General features: G+C 36.6%; 1 protein-coding gene across 1 annotated transcript in view; it reads left to right on the top strand.

Annotated features, from left to right (window-relative positions):
- The window catches only part of kn (EBF transcription factor knot), a 302,267-nt gene that overhangs the window by 68,364 nt on the left and 210,525 nt on the right, over positions 1-23,378 (top strand). The window contains exon 5 of the mRNA XM_090392953.1: positions 20,143-20,216. Coding sequence (XP_090249079.1) covers positions 20,143-20,216 — 74 coding nt within the window. The remainder of the gene's footprint in view (positions 1-20,142; positions 20,217-23,378) is intronic.

The raw sequence follows: 23,378 nt of genomic DNA on the forward strand, positions 1-23,378 counted from the left end.
CTATTTGATACGGGATTAATAAACTAGGAAAAGGACTCAATAGAGGAAGTATGACTTTTGTTAGGAATGTTCACGGGCTGCCTTAAAATTAACTACTTTTCTCAACCGTCTTGCAAATTAAATTTGAGTTATTTTTATGGGAAGAGTTGAAGTAGCACTCTCAGAAAAAAAGAGTGACAGTGTACGTTTGCGTGAATCGTCACCTCCAAAATGTCAAATTACACGCAGCTAGCATACTCATAAGAAAGGAGAATATATTTGATTGCGTCACTCAAATTTTTTATGAATACGCCAATAGCATATTTAAACAAACAACTGCTTGCCGAAATCATCCCCAACTCACAACCACTTGCTAATTTTCCTGTTAGGTTGTAAACCGTTTCATCATAGACTGGCCCCAACTCCATTCCCCGAGCTGACACCGATACAAACACGCTGTTTAAGCGGTTTTTAATTTTCCAGACTGATGTTTGACGAGCCCCTTCTGTCTTACCCTGCTGTTTCACTTAATCTGGTAGTGCAAAGATAATCTCTGGCTCCGTTCTAACACCGCCTCATTTACATTTAGAAGTATTATACTAATTAACTTTAATTTCCTGACTGTGTGTGCGTGCAGGCATTTTACCTTCTTTCCAGCGACGCATTCATTTCACATACATGGAGATGATTTTCATAGAACAGATGAGTAATTCTCTCGTATGCTTATCCGTGCTAAAATGCCAGAGAAAGTTTTCCAATATTGCTATACGAATTATTGGAAAATGTGCACGAATATGTTATGGAAAAATAGGCATTATTGCAGAATCTGTATTTGTATATAAAGGACTTTTTTAATTGATTTTGTCTGCTATTCACTTAAACCAGTTACATACATATCAGAATCTCTTTGAAATGATATGTTGACCAAATATGTATTGCAAAAATTGTTTCTTTGTTTTTTAAAACGCATGGCATGTAGGTTGGCAGGATGAGGAGCTGAGAGAATGAAGCACACCAGAGATATGCACCGTTAAATGAAGAATGATATGGTATTTATTTATTTTCGAGGAATTGATGTATTTGAAACAGGGTTCATGTTAATTTTGTATATATAGTACTAGCTGAGAGACCAACTGTATCCACCTGAGTGCAATCAATACGTTCGAACCCTTTTCCTAAATCATGCAGAATGGTCGGTGAGAAATTAGTTTACTGGCTCCATTTTTTTATTGTTGATAAAGAGAGTAAATATTTGCAGTTTGGGTTTAACTCATCTACAAAGAAGCGCTTAGGGAACCAATTAATATTCTATCAAAGAAATACAAAAGCTTTAGAGCAAATCGGAAATTTTTATTGGTCGATTAAGAGAAAGAATCATATCAGATTATTATTAAAAGCATTAAAAACAAGGGAGAGAGAGAGAGAGAGAGATCTGCGCATTTAGATTTAAGATTCGATTCGTTAAGTCCTTTACAGTTTATGAGCAGATAATAAGAATGTTATTGAACTCTGAATACTTTTTTAAAAATATTTATACTAAAGTGCAAAGTGAACGAAACTGGCATTTCGCTTTTGTTCAGAGCTTTGATTCAGTTAATAATATGTCGTTCGGGGGTCATAAAAGTACGAAGTCGATGAATGTCGCAAACTGCCTTCTTTGCAATTTTCTAATAGATTACCCAAACTAATCACTCCGCGTTCGAATATGTAAACATAAAATATCGTCGATTAAACTTCGATATGATAGGCTAACGTCTAGCTCCGCTGCGGCGTAATTTCTATGGACTGTTTACGTAATTGGAGCACCCTCAGAAATCATCCGTTTTCGTTTCTTTCCTCAAGTTGCTCCTCGACAAATAATATCGCAAAAAATAAAGATATTAAGGTTGGTAAAACAACCAAGTGAGAACCCCGTCTGTCCTTGATTGCCTCGGTCTCTACGGTTTTCTTGTCAACAACTTTTCATGCAAACGGTTAAGATGTATTCATTTCTCGCGCAGGAAATGCATTTTGCGATCCGCTGCTTTGATATTTTTCTTTTGAGTGATTCGTTTGATTTCTTGATAGGTTTCTGGAATGTAGCTGATCGCGCAAATTACTTCAGAGAGTTTCCCCTACGCGGAATGTAATTTTCTCTAAAACAACACGAAAATAGATCATAACAAGAACACACGGCAATTGTAGAAGTGCGTACGTGTGACATATTTAATAAGAACCCGGCAATACTGCGGTCCACGTTTCTTGCATCTAATGTTAATTCTCTCTCACTGTTTTTCTCTGTCTTACATGTGTGTGTGTGTGTGTGTGTGTGTGTGTGTGTCATAAGACGGTAAAGAACTCAAGTTTTGTTGCTTCAATCACCACTAATTGGCTTGCAAATTAAGTGGAACCGTTTCCATCTCTGGAACACTTTTATTCTAATATCATCGTAGCGAGCTGTCACAGAATCGCATGCAGATAGCTATTTCATTTATTTCCACTGGGCGAGCGACAGCAACGAATGTCGCAGAGACGTATCATTCGTCCACTGCTATTTTGCGGTCTGTGTTTGCCAAGTGCCAGTTGACGTAGAAGAACTTGCCCGGCTCTTAACGATATTGGAACGATTCGCGGACTCGGATCTCATCCATTACACGCTTGTCTGCTTGCCTGTGATGGCAATGTTTTCTCCTCTTTTCTTTCTTTTTTGTTTCCGAACTAGTCCCTCCCCTCATCTCTCCATCCTTCGCTCTGCAATTTCAATATTTTCCTTTTGGTTGATCAATGAGAGTAAGCACGTACTGGAAAATTAGACCTTTCTATCTCGGCGATCAATTGTTAACCTCATTTACATCCAGCATTTGGCTGACTTCCTCTTGAAAGAATAATCCGACAGCAGCAGCAATTTTTGCTCATATTGAATCCGCCCAACACTCCAAATAAAGACAAAGAATTAATATTAAGATGGTTAATCAATATTCATTGGAAATGCTGCTTTAACATTAATTTTTCCTGCAAAATAAGAAAAACGTAATGGATTCTTTAGAAAGTGGATTTTAAACCTTGCACTAATTGTTCAACCTTTTCCAAAATAACCACTGAAATAAAAACCCATTAGTTGGTTTTTATTATTCATCTTAATGATAATTTCTTTCATCACCAAAGTAGTGGGTGCAAATGATATTTCAAAGAAGCTACCGAAACGTTTTAGCTGTTTTGAAGGTGGAAAGCAATAGTCGGTGCTCAAAAGGAACCCTTTCCAAAAAATAAATAAATAAAATAAAATTATATATAATTATATGCGATTAATTGGCATATAATACATTCTCGGGTCATTTTTCTTGGACTTATCCACACCATACCATAAATGAATGATAACTTTTAGATGGGAGGGGGGGTGAAGAAATGTCTGTTGATGACAAATCACATTCGATTTTATTTCTCAGTGCAGTACCACACTAGTGACTTTATAAATAAAGAATGCTGTGATATAAGGAACTTTAGAAAACAAAAACCAACGATCATTCTAAATATTTACATACTATTACTTCCTTAGTGGCACTTCTTCTACTGAATGGTGTCCACGTTTTTCTGAGAGCTCACTAATCTGTCCTATCTTAAAGAGTCATTTCTCTTATTATATTTTCGCTCTTTTTGATCACTGATTCTCCTTCACATTGGTTTCCATTTTACTCAGGATCCTTCCTTGGGTCTGGTTCCTTCTCAAATTGATTTCCATGTCTCTCGTAGTAAGTCCATTCTTCTGAAGTATTCCTTGATTATTTCATATTCTGTCTATTGTTATATATTTGGCGATATTTCTTTGACATTTTCGTGGTCGGAATTTGACTGCAATGATAATTGTCTACGTTTCGCTACTACAGGTCAAAGTAGAGATATATAAGTGGAGCGATAGATAGCTTTGTTTTCTCACTTATTTCCGGTTTATGAATGAACCTAAAATAAGTAAGAAAATTTCCTCTATTTAATGCTCGGTACAATCATCCACCTGCTGCTGTTGTCCTTCTATTCGGCTCTTCTTTTAGACTTTCTGAAAGGAATTATGAATTCCATTCAGAGGTATTCCTCCTCCTCCTCCCCTCGCCAGTGTTAAATTTTTTCCCCTGCTTCGGACTTTTTCGTTTTTCTCTTCATGTCATCGTTTTAGTATGACGTATTTTCATTCCTGTCTTTGCCATCTCTTCGTCCAGCATTCAAAAACTTTTGCGAAGATTCGTCTTTGGTTGCAATTCAACTTCCATCATCTGCACACACCGATTCAGACATATAAACGGGATTCATTTACAGATTTGCTGCTTTAAATTTCGTGGATCTTAGTCTAAAGTTGGCAACAATATTAGCGCTTATTAAGATGAAAGATGTGTATTAATAAAATGGCTCCTTCCCGTCGAATCCTCTGCTGTTGTGAAAGATTCCTGCAACCCGTCATTAGCTGTCCTGCCATAATTTGTACGGCATACAAAGCTTTGTATGCGAATGTCATCAGATGATGTAAATTACAAATGTGGTTATGCATAAAGGAATTAAATTGTTCGCAGCAAGCGATGAATTTCCGTATATTAGCCCTTCATCTCAAAAGTATAATTACTTTAAAAAACATAAATGAAATATCATTCACCCACAAGTGGGAAAAGTGATAAAAATTGTTATTTGCGATGCATATAACATTGATCCATCAGATAACTGAGAGATATGTAAGATATCTTATATAACCATTCAAAACGATATGTAACTACGTTGTTTTTTAGATTTCCTTTCTTGCTGTTATTCTTCTCATATCGCTCGTAAACACGAGAGGTTTTCAGAATCAAATTGATGCTGTCGAAAGCAATATTTCCGTCTCGATAATACGCAGTTGTGTACGAATACAACAAGCAGATCGATGTAACTTACTTCGCAATTGAAACCCCCATTCCTGTTTATTTGTATATGTTATGCAACGCATACACAATAAATAATTCTGCTCCTTCAACTGATTTCTTCTTCCATCAGAGTGGAATTCCTTCTTCCATTCTGAATGCTGTTCTGTCTTTTAACTTGAATACTTCAAATTGCACTTCCTTCCTTCCTATATTAGTTTATTAATTTTGTTATCGCAGGCGTGCTCTATCATAATTTCATCATTTGCAAACTGAACGGTTTCGTATTTATTATGGGATACGTTTTTCGTTTCATTTTTCTATTTTTAAAGAGCTTATTACAAATGCAGTCCTGATGATCTTTTTCATTCCGCTCGAAATTGGAGATATGTTTATTGCTTTTTTTTGCCGTTCATCCCGAAATGCTTTCACTACTCAAGCAATTCTTAACAGTGCAAGGATCATCATAAAACAAACGCATTTTCTGTTCAGCTGCATTTCACATCAACAGTGCTTTAAAAATATCAGGTTATTCCCTTTCCATCCGTGCGTATTCGCCTTATATCTTGAATATTAAGATGTGCATCAATCTGCATCTGCTGAAGTATCACAAACACTTCCACATATTCTCATGTTACATTTTTGTCAATTAGAAAGCTATCGATGAAATCTTTAAATTTCCCGGGGGGGGGGGAATCTATGCTTCTTGAAATATATTTTAAACCTGTAATAAATGTCTTTCGATAGTGATAGTTTATTGGCCATCTGTGAGAACTCATCGTCATAATATAATTGTAATGGAATACGGGAAAATACGTCATAAGGTATATGCTGAATTAAACAAAAATTAAGCTGTTTGAAATATTGAAGATTAGATTAATCAAAACGCTATTTTCATGAGCAAGAACCACATTAGCAAAACCCAAGTATGCATGTTGTTATCGTTCTTAAATTATTAATATCTCTTATTGATATAGAGGTGCCCTTTGTGATTCATTTTAATTGATTTCCCTACTCTAAGATGCGAATAATCGGAATCAATGCGTTTCTTGTTTAATATTCATCTGGGGGATTACAAGAAATTTTGAGAACGTAATAAAGGGGATGATTTCGTCATGTCGAGTGTCCATGTAAAGGTTGACCTGTGGTTTAGATCCGATGTCGTAATCATGGAAATAATGCCTTTATTTCCATTATTCTTGTTTGAAGTGTTCACATGTCATTGCGATAATTTCAATCACGCTTCGTTTTACTCGTTTTAGCAATTCCTTCCGTAAAAGAGAGAACCAGAGTAAATTCACAGGAAAAAAGTATATGAAAATGAAACGGTTATCCAGTGTTCAAATAAGATGAACACTCAGTCTCTTCCGGCATTTGTAAGTTTCCCCTGCTTCAGCAAACATAATCATGGAGCTAAAACTCCTCTACCTGTATATGGCAGAAAATCGAGCTTGCGTAGCTGTACTCGGATATATATGAACAAGGTAGTTACATAGCTAAACGCGCTGAGGCGCGAGATATCTCTATGCATATACACGAGAGGAACGTTGCTGGTATGAGGAATGCTCTCATTGTTGCTTGCAGAAGCACCGCCATCCATTTTAATATGCTGAAATAAATTAGATATTAGTAATACGTTTGTATTCACTGCAATATATTCATCTTTCACTTTACACATTCCGTGTTCATCAGGAGCGAAATTTTTTTCCGGTGGTCATTTATATACCTTTTTTTTTGTTTTGTCATAGCATTTCGGCTGCTTAATTCAGCAGTGTGAGTTGCTTCCAATGAACAGAGTAGGTTTCGGTGTGAGTATTACGTGAACACGTATTCAAATGTATAAACAATGGGAAACAATAGATCACCGAGACAATATATTCCGAGTCTGGAAACACTTTATCACCCGCTCCAATAAAAATAATACGCTTCGCAACTCATATCTGACAGAGTGATCTGCACGAGGAGAAACGAGCCCAAGTAAGCCGCCTTTATAGCTACACTCTGCCAATAACTCATACTGTCAGCCTCCAACACCACACCTTGCTGTAGAACAGCATGTTGCTACCGTATCTCTGCTCTCAAGTATTTGCCGCTTATCTCCGTAGTCGAGACAAATGACTGTCTCGTCTGAATCCAGCATTTGACTCTATGTAGAGGCTTAATTCTTCGTGAACACCTAATTGCTACAAGTGAAAGATGATCACTAAGGCGATTTTTATGTTTCCGCAGATTTCGCTACTCTCAGGGAAACGGTACAAAATTGGAGGTGTGAGGGAATTTGTTTCCCCTCAGAAGGTTAGCTTTTATTTTACCTGTTTTCTTCTTCCTGCAATCGTATTTTACACAGAGTAATGTTTACATTCTTGTTTTAATTTCTCCCATCTCTTTCTCCCTAATTAAACATTTTCTCTGATGTGCATTATGAGGAAGAATCAGCTCCGTTGCCTAAACAGAACCAATGAAACATCATTTTCTGAACAGTTTTTATTCCGATGACCGTACAGGGATCGAGAATTTGTTCTGATGTTTTTCACTTCAATGAGACTTAAGAAGAACAACATGGATTCTACGCTTTTGCCTGTAAATCCTGTATTCAGTTTCGTCTCTGAGACTCCGACAACACTGAGGATTTTCAGGCGAGGTGAGGTCAACGGAACAGAAACAGGGTTGAGAACACACGCAGAGTATACTCGCCCCATAGTGCTTTGGTGTGATGCAGACAACACAACCACACGAATCAATAATGACAGTAGGTAACATTCAGATATATAAAGACATAGACCATCTTTGAGTAACTGTCAGGTTTCTTCAAACCTGATTTCGAAGCAGTTTCTTGAATACAGGTGCATTCGCGTATAGGAAAAACAACACAGGAATCTGTGCGGCAAAATAAAATAGTTCTGGCTTCTTTTTTTTGTTGTTGTTGGAAAGATTAAATGTACTGCATTGTGCGCGTGTGTGTGTTTGTCAGAATACTTCGAAGCTTATTTGATTTGAATAAATGGGGATGGCATAAATTTTCATCTTACATCAATTTTCACAAAAAGCGCCATCTGCCATTTCTTAAACAATTATTAATGTTCTTTTTGTCCTTGTTTGTTTTAATCGGTTTATCCTGTTTTTAAGTCTTCTTCGTTTTTAGACCTTCTGGTCTTTTATCTTAAAGAAGTCTCTCTTCGCCTAATGCGGGACATTTGTTTATTCAGAGAGTAAACTGCATAAGTAGCACATAAAGAATAGAAGACATATTGCGAATCCACGCTGGAAAAAAAAATCTCACCATAAAGAACTGGCGGTACCATAAGAATGGGATGAGCTGCTTGCTTTTTTTTACTACCATTCTCATGTAATGGTTTATTATTTCACAGACCTTTAATTTACACTCTAAGCTAAGTAATCGGGTACGGTAAAACGATTCCCTTGTCATGCATTCCCCGAAGACGGTATGCAATAAGGAACCGTGGTAAAGAGACTGAGATAACTGTGCTGCACTCTTTACATGACCTGGCGGTCTAAGCTAGACGTGTTTATAAGGTCCTTAATCTCGTCTCTGTACACCACTCTTATACTCTCGTATTGGTAATGATGAACATCCTCGTGTGACGGAAATGATGTATTTCAGACGGTTTACAGTATCGGAAAAATCATCGTCCCTCACATTAGTCAGGAGATAATTAGCATTTATTTTTATCTCTACTTCACTTCCTAGCAAATGGAACATTTTTATCCGTTTGCCACAAAAGGCAATCATTTTAATAGTCATGAGTTCAGATAATTTAATGAATGTACTTTTCTATTCCTCCAAGTCTGGTTAATGTTCTTTTCTCTATTAGAACAATTTGAGAGAAGAAAAACATGCGGGTGAAAAGTTACAATGAGGAACAAGAAGATAAACTTTTATTAGTAACAACAGATTCCTTATTTTTCTGGAGCAATGGCAATAATTAATTGATGGGATAAAATGGCATCCACTTGACTATCTCTTCGTCCGCTTACTGAGATGATGCCAAGAGAGTTCGCCCTAGCGAGCTGAGCTAAAATTGTGGTTTCCAAACCATCTGCAGTTTAAAAGTGCTTTATTCAAACTATTAATTTCTCATAGAAAGATTCGTTGCGATTACAGTTACTCATAAAATGATTACGTCAAAGAGTATCCAAATATCGAATTTATTTATTTGTTATTGTTTCAGCGCCATACAGCAATACTCAATGATATTGAGAATTAAAAACTAGGTTACATAAAACTGAACACACCTATGTTTCAGAATTCCGGATTTTTCACGTTATATTTCTTCTTTCTCAGAGACCATAAGAATCATATAAATCTGAAGCAAAAAAAAAAACTGAGCTGAATTGAGTGATATCAAATGGTTATGAAGACTCACTTCTAATTTAGATAAATGAACACGTAGAATGTATCAGCAGCCGTTGTGTATTTTATAAGAAGTCCTTTCTGGCAAATTTCCGTATGAAATCGTTCAGATTGAAAGAATTAAAACAAAAACCATCAAGCAGTATGCCCCATTCTCTCCCGAGACTTCTAAAATAACTCGACGTTACTCATCTTCGGGTCACTTCAATTTAGAACCACTAATTTTATAGAAATATGTGCATTCAAATTGGTGAATTTTTTGATTCTGTCAGCAGAATCACATATCAAAACTGGGAAAGTCTGAGACCACCGAATCTCATTTCCTAGGAATTCAGATTCGGCCCCGTAGGTCCGGTTTGGTCTCATCTTTCATTATTAAACGGCTTTTGTTCCATTAAACTCTGTGATCGGAAGCGATTAAATGCCGATCAAATACTGACTTGACAAACTCAGGATATGTAATGCATCTTGGTGTTCTCCAAAGCCATCGGTTCCCAACCCGTGACGCGTACCTCCCGGGGGTACGTGCTGGGCCGTTCAGGGATACACGAAAAATAATCAGTAATGGCGAAAAACGGATTTAAGTTGCATCTTCTGAGGCACTGAATAAAAGTGTCGCTATTTAAAAACAGCTATTTTGAAAACGAGAGGTACAATTTATAGAAATGGGTTTAAAAGGGGTAAACAAGTGGGAAAAGGTTGGGAACCACTGTTCTAAGTAAATAACTGTCGGCCTTGTTGTTTAACCAAAATAAGAAAGACTTCATAAGCAATGAACCTGACGAACTCCGTCGACTTTAAGAGGAAAAAAATACGCAAGAATGAAGATAACAGGACGAAAGGACTTCGTAGATGTCAAGGTGCTGATGTCGCGCTATTTTCTCTGAGGCTCCGTGGATATAATGAATAGAAACCGTGCAGACATCTTCTTGAGGACGCAGAGAACGGTGCTCATGTAACCTCTTGCTTTGATCAGACAGGAAGGTCGACGTTTGTTCGCTTAGAAAAACACCAAGATTACATCATCAGATATCTTGTCGGGGCTTACTCAGCATGCCGTCTCTGCAAGACCGACTTAAATGGAAGAAAACTAAAGTCCCCCATAAAAGCCGTTTCTTAATGAAAAGACATCGAGTTCTGAAGATCTGTACTGCAGACTGAACTGAGCTGAAAAAAAAAAACCCTCCAATCCATACAACACTGATGCGCTTTAGGTTTTGCAACTTTTGTGTGGAATTGATAGAAAAAATGATTGTTTTTTTAGACTAACCGCTGTTGTGAGGTGATTCTCCTGCGCACTCAGTATTCCTATTTTGTTTTAACATCTTTAATGACCTGCTCAGTTCTTAATGAACTCTTGTCACATGTCGGACTTAACTACTTCTAATATGGACGAACAAAAATATCATTTGCTTTATCTTTTTACATTAATTTTGTGTTCCTTTTTTTATTTTTTGAGACCTCTGTTTGAACCGATGATGGCCTTGATACTTGGCCAAAAAGTTTGCAAGAAATAATATTTACAAAAGTGCTGCTTATGTAAGTCACATAAATATTCGTGTAAGTTTAAGTATCTAAATATTTATTTACATAAATATTTATGCAAATATTTTATTTTGACTTCACTTTAATTTAGTAGCAGTATATTTCAGTGAAACGTATATTCAGTTCCTATTAGCAAGATTGATTGCACCAAATAACAGGATTTCTAAATGCTTGAAACCCTTAGACGCTTTCATCAGTGCCTGTTCTCAATCCAATTAGAATTCTACCTACGCCTATGTGTAGTGGTCCGGAGTCACTTGTGTGTGTGTGGGGGGGGGTCAAACAAACAATTTCATACAGGTGATGCAACCGTGTAATAAATGTGCATGAATTTAACAAATGACGAATTTTGAGGTCATTTTTTTTTTTAGAAGTGCGAAACTGTTAGCCAAGTTTTTCCCGATAATAAACTCACCCACGAAATCTTATAAACTTCTTGCCCATTAGTATCATAGGTGGTCTTAAGGTTAGGTTGTGCAGAAACCTGTTGTTGAGACCAAACGGAACTTTTTTCAAGTTTGCTTCAGGCTTACAAGAAATAGACTTTTGGTGTCGTGATTAAAATTGTCTACGACGTCTTCAACGACATTGAAGATGGATTCGAACCCGCAGCCACTCGGCTAACAAGGTCGACAATAATGAGGATGTAGCCCAAAGCAAAAGCATAAAGGGGCAAATCAATTATCAATAAAAAATTCTATGAAAGTTTCACAGAAAAGAGAGTAGTTAGGTTCCTGCTGGCTTTATTGTAATAGTTTTTGAAAGAAGAAAGGATTCGTTCCTTGATTTATGATTGAAGGTATATCAAGTGTAAGAAGATAACAAAAAATGTAAAAATACTTTTAAAGAATTTTCTTATGATTTGTTGAGGAGCGATAATACTTTCTTTATTTTTGAAATGTCTCTGAGAGTTAAAACACCGATTTAATCGCATTGCGAAATTCTTTACCTTCAACTCTATTCTTCCTTTTAGCACCCCACAGTAAAAATTTAACGTATGCTTAAGCCCTGAGCAAATAAGTGGTCATTTCCGAGGTATTATAATTGCAAACGCAAGTAGCCACTTGAACACACATACGCACACAGAACATGTGGCAGACGCAGTCAAACTGTACGCGTCTGCTCAACTCTGACACGAGTAGCCTCCCTGCTGTTTGGTGTCAACATAAGCACTAACCTCAGGCTTTCTCCCCCATCCGACAGACGGACGTTCATTTCGGAGTGCCATATGGGTCGCCTGTACCCCACCCATTACATGCTGCAAAAGCAGAACTGGCAGTCATCCGTGTCCGCGCGTGCCAGCGCTTAGTTTGCTGCCAGTTGCACGCCTCCCACTGTTCGTAGCGAGTGATTGCTTTATAAACCACCTCTTCTAACGTCAGTTCGGGTTCAGGCCGTATATGTCCCACCTGTGCATTAATTGTTGTGAGCAGAGAAGCTATTTTAGATCAAGGGGAACAAATTCGTTAAAAAAAATTCCATTAACAAACCTTTCTGAATCACGAAAGGCCTAAAATAAACGGATTGTAAGTTCTAGTCTTCAAATCAAGAAACATTATTCATATTAATTCTAGAAATATTAATTCACCTAATCCAGTAGACTAGGAACAGACAAACAAAAGCAAGTTGCAGAACAACCGTCTCGGCAATAAAATTAGGTGAAGGGAATCAGAAAAAGTGCTACTCAACAATGCAAAAAGAGCACTAAATAAAACACGTCACAACTGCTCACCTCTCTGTTCTTATCATCAAGAGCGGGAAACTCCTTTTTGGTAATTGCATCGACAACGTCAGAGGAGATTTTCCCCACAGTCCTAGAAGGGCATTTCTCCAATCGCTAATAATGATTAATTTCCTAAATAACATTGCATTTCCCATTCCGAAGACACCCTCGGTCCAGTTATTATTTACTAAAGCAATGCTTTTTTGGCATTTGTTTTGGGATGTTACTATTAGAACTATGGAAGGACCCGCTTCCAGAATTCCAGATCCTGCAGCTCTCACAATCCCCCCCTATCTAGAAATTCCTTTTCATAAAGTTCAGTGCTCTCGAATAAAAAAAGTTTGCCCTTCTGTCTCTTATCTGTTAAAAGACATTTTGTTTATTCTCTTCCAAGAGAGAGAGTCTCGATAGGTTACCAAATGTTGAGCACATTCTCGCTTTTTGCGGGGAAATTACTCACCAAAATGTGCAGAGTAAGAAACTAAAAGCGCAACCTTTAGAAAGGGATGAGAAATTTTTATCATTTAAGATATTCTCTTAAGTAAGCCTGCTGATCCGATTTTCATATAAAAACCGGAATTAGAAAACAAATTCGGTTATGCTTTCTTCTTTTCCTTCTATTTACATTCACAAGAAAATCTTCCTATAAAACCTTTTTCGTCGATGGGCTTCCACCCTCCTGCGTGCCCGGAATTGAAATGCTTAAAGAGCAAATCTGGAAATTTAATCCGCGTATTCGAATGTGTGCAATATTCATTTTAATTATTCCGAAAATTGGTTAGTGCATCGCGTAAATTAATTTCAGGCGCGAAGGAAAACAAATTCCTAATTTCTTTATTACACATTTCATCTTATGTTATATTAGGAAGAAATTGAAAGCAAGTTGCCTTCTAAATTTAGCATTTTGAATTCGCTGCTCGAGTCTAACAAGTAATATTGTCTTCCCAGGCATGCTCTTTAGAAAACGAAGTTCGATGTAAATAATAAAGAATGAAATGCTGAATATCAGTCGACCATAATTTGTCAACTTTATATCGTTTGGTAGCGCAACAGACTTTCGCTCTAAATGAGCTTTAAATGTGATGTGTAAGTTGTTTACGATTGTAAAATGGTTTAATTTTGTTAAAGGGTTTTAGTTGACGGTCGTGCAGCTTTCGAAATTTAAAAATGAAAGCACTGTTTCTACAGCAGTAAAATCTAAAAATACGTCTCGTAATATCTGAGGTAAGAATTCGTTTGTAATAACCATGTAACGCACTTCGTTGAGAAATTAGGACATTTTGAATATCTTCTTCCAGAATTTTAAGGGAAGAAATGACTGGATACATACCTCCTTCCTCTTCGATACTGATCATCATCAATTTCCATATATATATATATATATATATTTACACATCCAAAGGGGGTTCAGATTACTATGACACCACTACACGATTAAGTTTACATTACTATTAATCTCCCATCTACTGTTTTTCTCCAAATTAGTCTATTACTTGTAAGCACTCCAATATTGCCACAACTAACATTTCGTGCTGCTAAGGCACTTCTGACCGCATCAATCTAAGTAGGTCTCTCTTTGGGTCTCTTTTCTTCCATCTTGGCATCAAGCACTAGTTTTGCTAACCTTTCTTCGCTCATTCTATTTAAGTGGCCATATCACCTTAGATTAGCTCTGCTGACACATTCTTGAATGCTAATGATGTCAAGTTCCTTTTTAATATCTTCATTTTTAATATGATTCTGCCATTGATGCCATCGATTCCTTCCCCTAATTTTTCTCAGAATCCTGAAATCTGTGGTCTCCAGTCTTTGATCAAGTGTTTTATTTCTAACCCAGCTCTCAGATCCATAATTAAAAAAAAAAACAGGTTTAAACACTTTCTTGTATACTACTAGTTTGGAGTTTTTGGCTACTTTCTCTCTTATTCCATGTACATTTATTCAGCTGGCTACCCACCTTACCAGCTTTGCTTATTCTGTTTACTGTTTCCGGATTTCACTGACATCTTCACTAAAAACTCTGCTAAATAGCTGAAATATTTTATTGTTCTATAGGATCTCCATTCAGAATGCAGCTGAAGGTTTCTGTTCCTGCCCATTTTCATACGTGGATACTGATATATATTTTTAAATTGCAATTGTTCAAGTGACAATTTATACGCACGGTTTTTTTACTATCTGTATGACAAGCGTGTACTGATTGTAACCTATCTTCAGAGGTCGTCTTGTACCCCTGGAAGGACTGCATTCCTGTTAACCACTCTTGCGTATCAGGATAGCTTCATTTTGCGGGTGCAGATTTATTAGTATGGCTAAGAGAAATTCAGTTATGCTAGAGTTTAATACTTACAAATACACTTTAATTATAATTACACTAATACGAAGATTGCTAAGTGCATGCATTTGCATCGCTACATGACTATAAAGAAACCATACTGCATTTTATGTGTGTATGCAACATTCGGTCATATTTTCCGATTGAGCAGTCACCATGAGAGAGCGCGAGTTCTAAATCATTCAGGTAAATGAGCTAAATTGACTTTTTCTTTAATAACTCTAAAATATTACTGAGAGAGCGATAATGAAATTTTCGTTAATACTTTGGGGTGGACAGCAGGAGTAACCACTAACAGAATAAACAGCCGTCGCACCATTCTTCAAGCTTATCTTCTCGTTTCATGAAAAACATATTAACTAATCATTTGACGTGCATGCTCTATGCTTCTAATTAGCACTTAGGGATATCCATCATCCGCACTTCCAGTTGTAGACAGCCCTTTATTATCGAGGAACCCGATAATGAAGCCTGCAATGGTTCTAATTGAAACAAAGACATTTATGCTTAACGATATAAACTCGACTAGAAGTGGAAAGAATGCGAGAGCACAAAGCACTTGATTGACAAAAATAAATTTCCCAGAGAGAGAGAGAGAGAGAATATAGTTAAGGAACAGCAGGAAACATTTTACTTCTATTATGTAAATGATTAAGTAATAATATATTTCCCGGTCATGAAATTCATTACACTGAATAATAATGGAATATTATCATCGAACACAAGTGTTTTTACTGGAATTGTGATTTTTTTTTTTATTTTTTTTTTTTTACAATTAAAACTTGAAAGGTTTTGGAAAGGAAGCTTGAATGTTCCAGGTTACGAGGCATAAATTGCAAATCGCAAATCCAAAACCAACTGCCAAAAATAGGCTTCAGGGATTTATTTCTCACGAAACCTGTGTCATCGCAACGCGTATCATATAAGAGGGGCTTAAATATTCAAACATAGTCTGTTGGTTTTTAAAATAATATTTCCGTTTTTGCTTGCCTGCTATTGCCAAAAGAAAACAGTGGACCACAGAATGGCCATTCTAGATGTGATAAGAGATAGTTTTTTATTTTTAAATGACTATTTCTGCTTTAGATGTAGTGGAGCTTCAAGCATTTATTGTATTGCATAGCGGAGCATCTATTCGATAACACGAATAACCACTTTCTTGGTGAGTGATAGGAAAGGCAGAAGAAGGAAAGAACCACGTGGGTCTACTTATTATTACCATTATTAGTTATCCCCCCATCTGCCATTATTAATTATCCTTTTTGTATTCCTGAAGAATTAACAAACATCCGAAGAGTGACTGTCAGGAAGGAATTCAGCACGGTTCTTAATCGATAGTGGTGGGAATTTGGACTGCGCGAGAACAGACTCAGAGATTCTGCTAATATGAGACACCACAATAAAACCATTCAGTCCATTTCAGAACCAGCCAAAACAGTTTCTATTGAAATAGATTCTATAAAATCAAATCCTACTGACAGTATCTAAGCTTTCCTGTTTATGCCCTCACAGACAGCCTCCTCTACACAAAGCTCCTATTTGGGCAGAGCTTAGCCTAGTAACAATATTCAAGCCCTTTTGGACAGATGTGTTATCTGCTCAAAACCCTGCGTCCTATGGAGAGTGTGATGCGGGGATTGTCAGAGGCAGCGTTGCTGGAAAAGACTAACGATAAGGGCGTTTGTGTGACTCCTGCCGTTCTCGGCGGTCTTGTAACACCCTCCCCCCTCCTGCCCTACGTCCCATGTGGCTTCTCGTAATGCTAGCGGGGGTCTATGCAAATATGGTGGATTTACTGTGTATGCCACGTCAGTGGCCTCCCCATTCGCCCCCCCCCCTTCTCTTACTACTGAATGACAACTACGGGCAGGGTTGACGGATAGTTGGCCAGCCGTCCACCAGCTAATGGCTTGTTCGGAGCACGTATGGTGTCTCATGTTCCAACTGGCCCTGTGGTTGTACGATAGCGAAGGAGAGGCAAGAAATGGGATGGTGTTTTTCGCGAATAGCCTTCGGGCACGATAGTATCGAGACATGGAAACATCTCCTGTCAAACCTTTCTCCGATTCACGTGTGACACTTTACTGTTCCTTGGTGACATTCGATGCGCCCGAGGAACTACCGCTCACTGCCCTCTATTCAATTTACTTTCACTAGCAACCATGCACGCGCTTCTTAATAATGGAATATAATATACAAGCGTAGTTACCATCAGGACAAAACACAATACACTGGCAAGACTGGCAAGTGTTAACGTAGTTAAGTGCACAAGTGATTGGTATACGACTGTTTGTTAAGGGGAATCGTTACTTGCTGGTGGAAAATGTAAATCAGCACAACATTAAAACGAATACACTTTATTTACCAACAACCACTCATAATCAATATCATAAAATGTGACGGTTCCTAAGAATGAGTAAGTGATAGATTTTCCTGGTTTACTAGTTGTAATGAATTGTGATTTATCATTGGATCCAATAATCAAATTTTTATTTTACGAACCATTGAAGAGGACGAAGAAATTTGATTCACGCATGAACCTTTCCTTTCAGATCTCGTTAGGAATAATTCTGTTTGAGAAATATGTGCTTACAACACAGTCATCAGTGGCACTCTTAAAATATACCGATATTCCTTGTAGTAATTCTTTGTGCAAACTGCCATGTTAAAATGATTTTGCTTGCTGCTAAATGAAAATATCCTTTTACCCAAATTCTGTGCTTTACGGGTGACATTTCTCGCCGAGAATATTTCAGTTTCCATTCTTGAAACCGATTTAGAACTGAGAGATGAAACTGAAGTTAGGCCATGGTTCCTTTTACCAAACAATCCAAAAGATGGTTGTATAATCAAACTAAACATCAGCATCAAATCTCATGACCTTCTTTGCCCATTGCGGAGGCAACTGTCGTCAATACGCTACCTATGCATGCACATTTGTCTGCTCACTGCGCGATTCGAATAATTCTTCACTTTGTAAAGAATTCGTTTTTCCTACTCTGAAAGGTGCCCGGTGGACCACCTCGCATAACATATCGCCAATATTGTCTGGCCATTGTATCACTAGTTAGGGAGACATAAAGGTTTATTCGCCTCGTGATAAGATTTACTGAAAGCGTAGTCTGTGTATATTCTGGTCGAAATTTCCGATTCTCATTTTATCAAGTAGAAGGTTCTTTACAAGAATATTGAACCACCTGGATCATGTTGGTCATGGAGCTTGGAGTGCAAACAGTGTGCTTAACATTCTTTATATATATATGTGTGTGTGTGTGTGTGTGTGTGTGTGTTAAAGATACCAAGCTATTTTAAATATAAACCTGGTGTTTTTTTTCACTCCATTTCCGAAGTAAGCAAACAGACAAGTTAGTCAAGTTTGCTCCTGCAAGTGTTGCAAGTCTAGGTGACCCTGCACGTAGTGCAAGTCAAGGTAACTCGCTCGTGGTAAAGGTAGAATAAGCTCTGATCACTATTCTTAATATTTACTCTTAATGCAAAGCACATCTCCTGGAGGAGATATATGATGCTATGTATTAAAGGCAAGGCCACTACCCAGACCGGTTTCGACCTTTATTGAGGTCTCGTCAGTGGGAGCCAGGCTAAGACATACTAAGTTTTAAGTGGGATATAAGAACTGAGTTACCTTCATAATTCTGCTACTAGTATCAGTTGCATTAATATCGTTTTTGTTCTAGGTGTTTATCAGAACTTTCTACACCTCCCTCGTACATATAATATTTATATCTTCGTCTTCTTTATAGCGCCATGATTATATATATATATGTGTGTGTATATATCAGTGAGATATGAAACTCACAATCTGTCATTACGCTGTATTTGTATATGTCTTTATGTTGGTGAATATGAATGATTCTGCAATGGTGTATAATACGTGTTCATAAGTTTGTTTATCGGTTTCTAATCATTCACTTTTTTCTTTTATTAAATTTAAGGAATGAAGCCGAGAAGGCTTCTAAAAATATGCCCAACTTTATAACTTTCAGGGCGTTACCTTTTCCCCCATTATTTATGCGTTGATATGATTGTTACTTCCGGAAAATGTAATTTTCATACATCATTCGAAGTCTGTTTCCTGATGAGAAATCGCAGATCGAAAGAACACCATCGTACCACAATTTAAAGCTCCAATAAAAGGAGAATAAGCACGCCTCTGGAGGTCGTGTCTTTTAAGTAGCGCAAAAACCTAGTAATTCACTCCAAAGATTATGTAACTTAATATGTTCTGGATGATCATCATTTTAGAAAAATTTCAAAGCAGAAACGCTGTCTTTGCTGTATTTCAATGAATAAATTGCAAACGTAGCAAAAGGATTTTCAATCCAACTTCTATTGACCTTTGAAAATGCGGTCGGTATTCGTAGGATATAAAATGTGCTCTGAGTGAACAATAAATATTTCACTTTTTCACTTTCTGAGACGTCTATGTGATTAATTTTATTTAAATAAATATAGGAAATACTGAAAGCAATTCACTTCTTTTCAAATCGAAGTGTTGTGCTGTTTGTATTGATATGTTTACTAGTTGGGTTTTACAAATAAAAGGCCCAGTTAGTTAGTGACAAGCAGAAGAAAAGTGGAAGGAGAAAAGGGTTATACTGGTATGTTTGTGACTAAATGCCTAAAAATGTCGGATCCAAACTGTTTCCTCTTTACTTTAATCCTACCTTGTCAGGAAAATACAGGACTTGAAATACAGGTATTGCAAGATAAACCCAACCATATTATAATAAATTATTACGCGATAAGTAAAAATCAGTAATCAGAGTGATAACCGATTTGCAATCGTTGTGATATCACATCCGATCCAAGTAACTTGACAGCTGTTTTCATGGGACCTCAGTCTTCTTGCAGCTTCTAAGTAAGCTTATTGTTCAGTCGTACGAAATGGGAAAGAAATAAAAGTCGTAGATTTTGGGGAATTGTTTGTTAAAGGACTCGCTTTAATAAACAGAATAGTTTCGTAATCTGTTTGTGAATCATTAAAATAAGTGACGTGTATGCGAAGATTTATTGGCCATACTCATTATTTGTTAGCCGTGTTTATTACTTCGCCTCCCGCTGCAGATAACTTGTCTTACGTTATCTAAAACACTCTTTCGAACTAAAAGTCACGCATGCATGATGTCTTTGGGGAGCTCTGCTCGACCCAATATTTGTCGAGTGTGGAAACTGGAAGAAAGCCTACCGTTGATTGTACAGTAGTTAACATTATTGACTTAATGTTGTTACGATAAAAGTATAAGATTATTGGACTTGCTTTCTTGGGAATAAAATTGATTTTGTTTCACTTTTTTTTTCTTTCTTTCAGGCTATTGTATATGAAGGCCAAGATAAAAACCCAGAAATGTGCCGGGTTCTTCTCACACACGAGGTGATGTGTAGGTAAGCTAGCTCAGTCTTTGACGTTAATCCATCTTTTGTAGTCAAATGCGAAATTGGTGCACTGCGCTGCAAAATATTTCTCACAGTTGCAAATAAACAGCGATTTAATAAATGTGAAGATATAAAAAGCGGTTAAATGACATGCTATTTGATGTTTATGCAAAATGTCTAATCATTCTTCACCAAAAGCGACCAAAAACCGTTTGTTTGTCTCCATGTTTATTATATTTATATGCATTTTAAGAGAGAGAGAGAGAGAACAGCCCACTCCAGTTCCTTTTGCTGCTAGCTCTTACGGCTTTCCTGCCCAGGAGAATTTATGTAATAAAATGCAGTTTAATTTTTCACACTTTAACCTTTGATTGGTTTAAATATCAGCGATAAATTAGGGGAGGAGAACTTCACGTGAACTGTTTAAAACTTACTTCAGGTTAATAATATTAAAGTTAATAATCCTTTGCAATAATAACCTCGAAACTCACTTCCAGTCGAAAAAAAAATCGCCTTACAACTTCAGCGATTAACAAGATACTGCTAATATCTAAAGTTGCTGATAGATTAACTGGGATAGATAGAAAGATAAAGTAATACCAGCAAACTTCGACTCGTTATTTATTAATGGTTTACTAAGTGGCTCACTATCTAATGGCTAAAGTGTAATTCCTATATTATATTATGAAGAAGGCGTGCGCTATATTTGCTGTTGCACTGGTGGAACTAAAAGATGAATAAGTGGCTGCAGAGAGAGAGAGAGAGAGAGAGAGAGAGAGAGAGAGAGAAGAATGTAATGAAGTGCATCACTTATATTGCGTAAGCGCTTATCTCATTAAATCACAATTCGCTGGTATCTCCGCTTTTCTCGGGTTACTTTTTAATGTGAATTATAATGTCTCCCTAACACCCATGTTTAGTATCGGGTTACTGTTTCCAATAAAAACCACATCCTACTCCCTCAAGAGAATCCCCTTATTATTTATTACCTCCTCATAATGTGCGAGTATTGCATTGGGAAGGAAAACCACAAATGTTATTACAAACAAGGATATCCACCCAAAAAAGTTATTGTATTGATCGAATAGCAAGTTCGTTAATAGTCAAACAGCGAGAAGTTTTCTGATTGTCAGTTTAGTTAATAGTCAGCGTTTTAATTTCTATGCAATAAAATAATGGGCGTACACGTTAACAGCGGCTTTCGATCTGTTTAAAACTTGATTATGACCATTATTACTCGCTGATAATATAGGAATCGGATCCTTAGATTTGATTAGCGAGAGAGACTCTTGTTATGTAATAGAACCCACGAAATCCACTGGCTCATCACAAGGAGCGCCTTCTATCTCCCCACACACACATGTAAAGCTCCCTCCCATAAATGGACACCTGTCATTTAATAGAAGTTAACATGTTGTACACTAAGATAAAAGTAGCAATTAAAAAAAATTGCCTCGTTGTGACGATGAGATTTTTCTTCAGCCACTTTCTTTTGATATTCTTGAACGGTTAAGGTCGAACGAGCAAGGGCTATGCTAAAAAAAGTACGAAAAAGATTATTTAGAAATATTTACAAATTTTTACAAAACTTGTTATTCTTTTTAAAAAGAATTCTCTCAGACAGAGAGAATTCTTTTTAAAAATCCTTTATATAAAAATAAGACATCCAAGATGATTTTAATTAAAACACAATATGCAGAAATGTTTAAAAACCTGCATCAATATCTTTTTTTTAAAAAAAACAAAATACTGTATATTAAAAGCCGGATTTCGACCATTTGATAATAAAAATAAAAACAAGATTTAAAGGATGTGTTTAATTAAAAAAAAGTGACTCTCTGTATGTTGTTAACTTATTAATTAATTAATTACCGTGAGTAAAATATGATCGATTTCTTTTAAATTGAACTAAAATTCTGAGTTACTCAGAAATATAACCAAATTCTCTCTCCTTGTTTATGGAAGAGAAATTTGGTTTTTAAAATAATTCTTCCACTAATTCTCAACTAAAATCAGTTGTTTTTAGTTGAGAATTAGTGTCTTTCATTTGTGCCAAGATGAGCTTTCGGTCACTTCTTTTATATAGAAAGGATTAGGAACAATACACTTGAAATATTTATTCTGACAGAGGTCGAAAAAAAGAGCTAAGAATAATTTTGATAAATATAAAATAACTTAATAATGTTTAGATTTCCCTAAGATGCAACGTCTGGATTTGTTTTTTATGTTGCACGTATTGAAGATGAGTGCATCAGAAGCTTAAATTGACAGTGAAAATTATTAAGGAAAAAGGTGATAAATATTTTTATTTTAAGCCAAGCAGGAATGTTTGCACTTCGAAACTTACAATGCTTTGCAAGTGATTGAGAATTTACAGTGAAACTTTCATCATGAGTTGCATTTGTATTGTGCTGCTTGTGACACGAACGACTCTGCCCAGGTTCATATTGTTAACGGTGATTAAGGCAAATCTGTGACGTTTAATAAAAGTTGACACAGCTTAAGCAGGTCTTTTTTTCTTTGTTATTATTTTGTCACGTTGCCGTCTCTTGAATACCGTATGATCACTTGAAGTCCCGTCTAAAAAGAAAACTCTGTAGGGCAGCAACTCCCTTCCCACAGAACATCAAATAAACAGTCACACACATCCATACCCGTGGTAAGATTCGAATCCACAGCCGGTTGGGTGGAGCGGATCCGCTATCCACTCCGCCAGTCAGTGCTTATATGAAGGCAGTTCATACCGAATTTTTGTATTTTCACTAATCCTCGATTACTTTCAAATCGTTTGAAGTTTTAAGGTGCAAACTGTTTGATGTGAAATACTGGATTTTTATAATTCCTATTTTAGCTAATCCTAGTGTAGGAATTGTTTCAAATAATATACGACTAAAATACAGAAAATGTAAGCACAGAATGCGATGCATTTTTAACTCAGCCATCTGCTAAGCATTTCGGAACCGAGAATCCTTTTGAAAATTTAATCACATGCATTTACTTTTAGTCAAAATTAGTATCCCCCCCCTCTCTCTCTCTCTCTTTGTATGTTTTATTTTTCTTAGCGCGTCTTCATTTTTACCTCGCATTTTTCAAATATTTTTATGCACCACCGTCTAAAACATAAAGACGGACCTCGAGGATTGAAAACAGTAACTGACTCAGCAGTTTATC

This window comes from Typopeltis vanoorti, chromosome 5, assembly GCF_054136105.1.
Source record: "Typopeltis vanoorti isolate ZY-2024b chromosome 5, IOZ_Tvanoo_1.0, whole genome shotgun sequence".
NCBI lineage: Eukaryota > Metazoa > Arthropoda > Arachnida > Uropygi > Thelyphonidae > Typopeltis > Typopeltis vanoorti.